Source organism: Cherax quadricarinatus, chromosome 14 (assembly GCF_038502225.1).
Source record: "Cherax quadricarinatus isolate ZL_2023a chromosome 14, ASM3850222v1, whole genome shotgun sequence".
Lineage (NCBI taxonomy): Eukaryota > Metazoa > Arthropoda > Malacostraca > Decapoda > Parastacidae > Cherax > Cherax quadricarinatus.
Window position 1 is genome coordinate 5,089,375 of NC_091305.1, and position 8,126 is coordinate 5,097,500.

At 36.8% G+C, this 8,126-nt stretch overlaps 1 protein-coding gene across 2 annotated transcripts in view; it reads right to left on the bottom strand.

Annotated features, from left to right (window-relative positions):
- Positions 1-593: 593 nt before the first annotated feature.
- Positions 594-8,126, bottom strand: part of cin (Molybdenum cofactor synthesis protein cinnamon) — a 70,896-nt gene continuing 63,363 nt past the window's right edge. For both annotated transcript variants that reach the window (XM_053787103.2, XM_053787112.2), the window contains exons 7-9: positions 5,925-6,199; positions 4,524-4,709; positions 594-3,222 (exon numbers count right to left, since the gene is read on the bottom strand). In XM_053787103.2, coding sequence (XP_053643078.1) covers positions 2,995-3,222; positions 4,524-4,709; positions 5,925-6,199 — 689 coding nt within the window. In that variant the 3' untranslated portion in view covers positions 594-2,994. The remainder of the gene's footprint in view (positions 3,223-4,523; positions 4,710-5,924; positions 6,200-8,126) is intronic.

Genomic DNA, 8,126 nt, shown 5'->3' on the forward strand with positions numbered 1-8,126 from the left:
GTAATCATTTCAGTTTTCTTTACCAAACATATTAGATATTTTTCACAACAATTGTGGATGTATCTATGTCATGTCATTTATAAATTGTTGTTTATGCACAAATTTTTTTAATATGCAACACGAAATGTAAATAATACTGTACATGTTTAATTTTTTTCTGTACTAAATGCTGTTTGTATGCAGTTCTAGTCTTAAGTCTTAGCCTGTGCTCTGAAGGCTGATAGTCATGTAAGTGGAATCTTGCCAAATAATTTGAACCCATGTAAATTGCAAGTGGTAAAGCAGGATTCAAAAGTTGAAGTATTTTTTATAATTTATTCAGCAGATGCTTCAGTTTCTACTGTTAACATTTGGGTGAAATTAAATATTGATAGTAGGTATATTTAAAACCTATTATTTACTGTTGATAATGTCCACAAAGCTAGCTATTTGACCACTTTATGCTATTGGGTTTATTACAAGACAGTTTTCTTGGTACTGGTTACTTGTGCCTAGTATAAGATCTTGAAGATAAAGATCTTCCACACGTCACAAATCCAGTATTTTTTATGATCTACACATCTATAAAAGGGTTTTATAATAAAATGTATAAATTCTTAACTATTTTTTATTTCTAAATACTGTATAAATTTATCCTGTTGAAATATGGAAGGACAACAATACCAAAGCACAGCACAGTCAGCCCTCCATATCTGCAGGTTCTGCATCCGTGGATTCAACCAACTGCAGATGGAAAATATTTGAAAAAAAAAAAATCCCAGAAAGTTCCAAAAAGCAAAATTTAAATTTGCTGTGTGCTACGCTGAATCCATGTAAATGAAGTGACATGTAAGCGAACAATGCTTGTTTGAGTATTGTTCGCCTTGTGTCTCGTTCGTTCACTATTTGTGTACCCTTTCTGTGAAAAAAAATGGCTAAGAGGGAGTGTAAAGTGCTACCTCTCAACAATTATCATTATAATAGGGGAGCATTAACCCTGTAGGGATTATACAGCACTTGTGGGGGGGGGGGGGGATGGAAGGTATTCAGGCTCAGTTCAGGGAACTGGAGCACAGATCCAATTCCCTAGATCAAAGAGCCCCTCACCAGCATCAGGAAACCTCCCTTGAGGGGACCTCTCGACAAGAAAATGAAAATCTTGGATCTTATGAAAAATGACATGTTGCTTGCTAAAAAGGGCCATTAGGTTGGTAAGAACAAATCAAGCATTTGCACACAGCAGGAAAGCTGAAATTTGTGGAAGTGTTAGTGTTACCCCTACAATGGCAAAAATGGTCTCTCTGGTTTGTGATATTATTATAATAAAAAAGAAGCGCTAAACCTACAAGGGTAATACTGCGCAGTCTGGTTCATGATGAAAAGCTTGAAAAGACTGAGAAAGCACTATGTGGCTAGAGGACATAGTGGCTTCATCAATCCAATACAAAGCAGAAAGGTGTAAGGAGAGGAGGAGTTTGAGGTAATCAGTCCCTCAGCCTGGAGTCGATGTGTTCAGTCCATCAATCTTGTAGAATATACAGCATAGGGCCGTAGACATGGCTTATGTACTGTAGTCAAGCGAGGTGAAGCAGGAGGCCTCACCTGACTACAGTATATAAGCCATGTCTACGGCCCTACACTGTACATTCTACAAGATTGATGGACTGAACACATCGACTCTAGGCTGAGGGACTGATTACCTCAAACTCCTCTCCTTACACCTTTCTGCTTTGTATTGGACTGATGGAGCCACTGTGTGGTGAAACGTTTCCTCAATAAAGATTCCCATATGTTGCATGAGTGTCTCGATCTTCAACTTGTCATTTTTTTTAAACCATTTGTCACATCATGCATACCTGTCTACAGTTCTACTTTTACAGAGAAATAGTCCACCTCCCCTCTACATACCCTAACCTGAGCCTCACTATATGCATAAAAGTTCTCTACTACTTTTAGTAACCTATCACCTATTTCACAGCACTGACCCTTTTTAGATTTAGCACTTCCCTTGATTACATTATTAGTATTATTACTTATTCCAAGGTTCCCCTGTCCACCTTCATGTGCCTTTTCTTGATCAATAAATCAAACAGCTCTTTACCCTTATCTAAATAGTGCTCACTTATCAGATAAGGGTAAAGAGGTGTTTGATTAAGCACAACCAACAAAGGTCATACAGAGCTGACTGTCCACTTATATATGATTCAAAATAAACATGGTCTACACATACCCTACCCTTCCTAAATCCTACTTCCTCTGCAAGCCTTTGTTTCATCACTAACCCTTACAATAACTCTTGTACATTTCCCCTTAATGGAGGTTCCTTGATGCTAATGATTTGTGCCTCTTGACAGATACAATAAAACCTGAACCAAATAAAGTAGTCCCTTGACAGATACAACTAATAAATTGTTAAATGCTATAGTGTAACTCAAAAAATAATGCTATGTTTTCTTTAAAGTTTCAGGTTGATATGAGGATACAATGGCAAGTAATGTATAGTAGTGTAGTACTGAAAAAAAATAAAAAATAAATAAATACAACCTGAAATAATCACTCAGTACTGCACTTGAGCAGAAATGTCTAAAAGGAATAGAGCCATTTATAGAGCTACTTAAAGTGCATTTTTCAAAATTAAAGTTCAAGGTGGATGCAATGTTTGGGGAAATGTTCAAAAAATCCCTGGAAAAGGAAAAAAAAAAAAGCTCTTGAGCTATTATTTACCAAAACATATGCAGAACAGATAATTATATGATGATATTGATAGCTTTGAATACAATGCCCATACCTTATGAACATTTACATAATAAACCTTTGAATAATAAATAATTATGAGTTCCCCTCTTAACAAACATACAAGTTGAATTAAATAAATTATTAGCTTATAAGTCCTGTATATTAATGTAGTCATAATTTTTTTTTTACAATTACAGTGCACCTCTTAACCATTATGCAAATTCATTATAATTTTTATTTTCAAAGTCACAAGTTAATTACTGAGTGTGATGGTGGTCGTCACATGTTTAAGAGTAGTGCCTCAACAACTGTGCCATCAGGCAAGCTCTGTGTTTCAGAAGTTGCCGGAGGAAGTTTAAGAAGAGCTTGAGCCGAGGCCATAGACAGCAGCCGAGATGACAACTGATTGCCAGTGGAATGAGCAACAGGAAGGTCAATACCTGGGCTCCAACACAGTAAGGCTCGGTGATACTCAGGTCTTGGGTCGAGTTTTATTGATGTTGACAACTGAAAATGAAGAGGAGTCATCATGGTAAAAATCCAAGGACCTGTATAATAAACCTCTGATATACTGGACCTTGATATAACAAATTCTCATATACCAGATAAAATCCATTGGATAAATTGTACTTTAAATTCTCTTTAATTTCAATATTTATTGCAATATATCTGTTAATAGTGTGTACAGTACCCAACATATCTAATATATGCTTGAGTGCTGTTTTTGATATTTTTTAACATTTATTCTGATTTAACAGAGCTCAGAGACTTCTATAAAATACTGTATTATAAGTACATACACTAAGGTTTCCAATGACTGTTTAGGTTAACCAACACTTATGAAATACTACAATTTACAGTCAATGGGTACTAATGTAAATAACAGACCTTCAGCATCAAAGTTTGAAATCATTTACACAAAATAATGAAATTGTATAAATATGTAAGTAAAAGTATGCAAGTGCAACTAATGTGACATTTTATTGTGGCAACGTTTCGCTCTCCAGGAGCTTTGTCAAGCCGTAATGGCTTGGCAAAGCTCCTGGAGAGCGAAATGTTTCCACAATAAAATGTCACAGTTACATTAGTTGCACTTGTATTCTTTTACTTTACAAATAATGAAATTAACTTGGATAATATATTATTCAAGAAATGATGCACATTATTATTATTATATTTATGAGGAAGTTGGTCATGCAGTACATGGGGAATGGTAGGCAATCAAGTTTGATCTAAGGAAGGAGAGGATAACAAATTCCTCAGAACTAGAACTCTTTAGTAGCATCAAGACAACCCCGCTTGAGGACACCAGACACCTCCTCCTTTACAAGTACATCTTTCATATATTATCATTCTCAAACTAGTCATTTTTTAATATAAATATACATCTTCTCCATGGGGAAGTGGAAAAGAATTCTTCCTTCATAAGCCATACATGTCATATGAGGCGACTAAAATGCCGGGAGCAGGGGGCTAGTAACCCCTTCTCCTGCATGTATTACTAAATATAAAAGGAGAAACTTTCATTTTTCCTTTTGAGCCACCCTGCTTAGGTGGGATATGGCCAGTCTGTTGAAAGAAGATATATATACACGTGACCAGTGTTGAGAGTTGCTCTACCTTTTCAGTTTGAAACGAGTTCAGACATCCTTGATGAGTGCCTGTTCAACCTGGCTTTTGTTACTAGCAGCCCACAGGCTTTCATGGCTATCACAGCCTGGTTGATCTGACACTTATAACAGGTAGTGGGCTAGTTCTCCATTCAAAATCCTCATGCATCTAATCCTGTGCTATTTCCCACTACATACCTTGGCTCTGATGCATGTGTTTTCATAAGTGCTTCTGCCACTCATCTTGCGACACAGAGGCAAGATATAGAGCGTTGCCGTCACTACTGCAGACACAGGATTACCAGGAAGTCCAAGAATCAGTTTCTTGTGACCATTAAACTGACAGGTAGCAAATGTAGTTGGCTTGCCTGGCTTCATGAATACCTGTACAAGATGATAAAAGATACCTCATATAATAATGTACACCCTCTCCTCACTTAACGACGGAGTTCCCTTCCTAAGACCATGTCGGTAAATGAATTTATTGCTAAACGAGAAGCATACTATAATGGCAGTGGGTTTGTGTCAACCATCTTTGATATTGCTTTAATGTCACCTTTGCATCATTTATAAAATTTTTAGTATATTTTTAAATGTTTATACAGTAATGTACTGTGGAAATAAATGGTATAAAATTATACTGCATATATGTTTATATTTCCAGTGGTGTACTGTATATTGTAATAAAAAGAATAGAGGAAATCAGCTCTAACATACATTATTTAGGTATGCATACTGGTCAGGGAGCCTGATGTAAGTCCGAGTCATCAATAAATGAGTACGTCACTGAGGAGAGGCTGTATATCCAATACACTAAACAATAAATTTGCTATTTCTATAAATGAAAGTTTTCAAGTTTTTTTTCACATGCTGAAACTGCATCTGAAGTCAGAATTAACCCATTATGTAAAACACTGGCAACACATGTGATTCTATGTTACAGGTATAAACTTGAATACTCCTTTGAAGAAAGCCCTGCAGCTGTCTGCTTACAAGTATAAACATGAATGTTAGGCATCATGTCTGCTTGTCAGGAAGAGTCAGAGAGCATCAGTTGTGCTCCGCCCATCCCAGTGTTTAGACATACTTATGAAAGCTAACTATTCATGTGTACATAGATATTTACTTCACCTAAGTTGCATTCCTCTGCCACATACACATCCATATTTACATTTAATTTCTTTTACTCTATTATACGAAACCTCAATTTCAGATTAACATGAACAGATAAGGATGCCACAACAGAGCAGATAGCTTGTACTATGTACGTGGCAAGTATACACCTCGTCATCAAAGAAAAAAATGCTACTTCAGTTGCAAGATACATGGGCTCCATTCATGTACTGTACTGTTTGTACCTCTGCACTGACACAGTGGTTGAATAGCAAACATACATCAATTCCACTGGCAGTCCCATTGGTACGGCATGAATTGAAGAATCATCTGACTGTTACTCCTGCATGGTTTGAGTGCTTAGTTTCTCAGAGAAAAACATGAACAAGATAACATATCTAGATTGTGAGTCAGCAATAATTGTCCACTTATTGAGGAATATAGAAATAGACAGTATAATAACATATGTGACATGTAGACATTTACCTGAGCAAAATGAATCTCAGCATTAAAATCTGAAGTGAGCACAGGCCGCAGCATGTCGCGTTCGCCCATTGACACTCCACCAGTGGTGACCAAGATATCAGCCTGGTTAAGGGCAGATCTGATTGATGTCAGCAGAGATGTGGGATTATCTTTTGCAATACCTGCATCAACGACTGGATAGTCAAACTGACGTAAGAGAGCCTTAAGGGTAGTCTTGTTACTGTCTCGGATGTGTCCCTCTCGAAGTGCTTCTCCTGGCTCTTGAAGTTCATTCCCTAAGGAGATAAAATAAAAAGAACTACATATTAGTTGCCTATAGTAATGGAAAACTCCAGGAACATGAAAAAAGAATTCTTCCTCTGTAAGCCAAGCGTATTGTAAGAGGTGACTAAAATGCCAGGACAAGAGGCTAGTAACTCCTCCTCTATAAATTACTAAATTTAAAAAGGAAATCTTTCATTTTACTTTTTAGGTCACCCTGCCTCAGTGGGATATGGCTGGTACATTAAAAAAAAAAACTAAGAGCAAACTCAACGTCCAGACTATGTTAAACAAAATTTATCGACAGTATTTGTGAATGCAAAGCCAAATACAGTGGAACCTCGGTACATGAACAGCTCCCTATGCGAACAAAGCTCAGCACTCGACCATACAAACACAACCTGCCAGAACTTTGCTGGAAACTATTTTTCGTTTCTTCACACTTTTTGGTGTTTTTTTTTATATTTTTTGTATAAATAAGTCACCATGGGGCCTACAAAGATTAGCGATAACAGCCAACCAATAAGAAAATTGGTTGGGAAGAACTTCTTCGATACTCAAACAGACTGGCACTCAAACAGCCTTCTGGAATGAATGAAGTTCAAGTACTGAGGTTCCATTGTACTATACAAATTTGACAAAATGAAAAGATTATTTGTAATTAATATTATTATTATAACCACTGGGAAGTCCTAAACCCATAGGGATTATGGAGGACGTAATTAACAGGAAATGGGAAAACAGAAGGCAAATGGAAACTATGATAGAATGAGAAATTTTTTGAGGGAAGTGTAATAAAAGGGCTAGATGCCAAGCTGAACAAGAGAAGAATCAAGCAACAGAGTCAAAGGTGTGACTCACACCAAACAAATAAAAGAAACAAGAAATGAAAGAGACCATAGGTCAATGTGGAATGCAGAGAGGCCAAGGGAGGGTGCAAGAGGGCTTGGAAGAAATATAACCCATATTAAACTGCAAAAAATAGGGAGAGAATCAGGGGAGCTGAAAGCAAACAGGCAAGAGTAGGAAGGAAGACTAGGTAGTAGGTTGGCAGATAGCCAACTACCATCCTGCCCAGTGAGTGTGAAACAGAAACCTGCAATTCTTTTACATGACGGAAGAATTGCTGGTGTCTTTTTCTGTTTCATAAACATGCGAAATACCAGGTATATCTTGCTACTTCTACTTTCACTTAGGTCACACAACACATGCATGTATATGCATATATATTTACACACCCATCTGGGTTTTCATCTATTTTCTTAACAGCTCTTGTTCTTTATTTCCTCTTATCTCCATGGGGAAGTGGAAAAAAATTCTTCTTCCATAAGCTATGTGTGTCATAAGAGGCAACTAAAATGCCAGGACTAAATGCCTATTACCAAACCTCTCTCTTTACACAGTTCAATCAACCCTTAAACGGTCCAAACGTATATATACGTTTTTTTCAACATCTGAAAGTATGTAAAAAAATGTAGATCTTTTTTGTTTTACATTTGAAAACGTGTAAAAAAAAACTTATCTACACATTTTTTTTGGTTATATTTGAAAATATGTAAAAAAATTAGATCTACTTTTGTAGCACTACGAATTTGAACGTCGATCTGTTTGGACCGTTTAAGGGTTAAAGACCCCCATTATCATTTACCCCCTGGTACTCCAAACTTGCCTACTATGCCATCTATTATTTTCTCAAAAGGTTAGAAAATACCTAAACATTCACTTAACACCTGCTAAAATATCTATCTATATCTCTATCTCTCTCTCTACATCTCTCTCTCTCTCTACATCTCTCTCTCTACATCTCTCTCTACATCTCTCTCTCTCTCTCTCTCTCTCTCTCTCTACATCTCTCTCTCTCTCTCTCTCTCTCTCTACATCTCTCTCTCTCTCTCTCTCTCTCTCTCTCTACATCTACATCTCTCTCTCTCTCTCTCTACA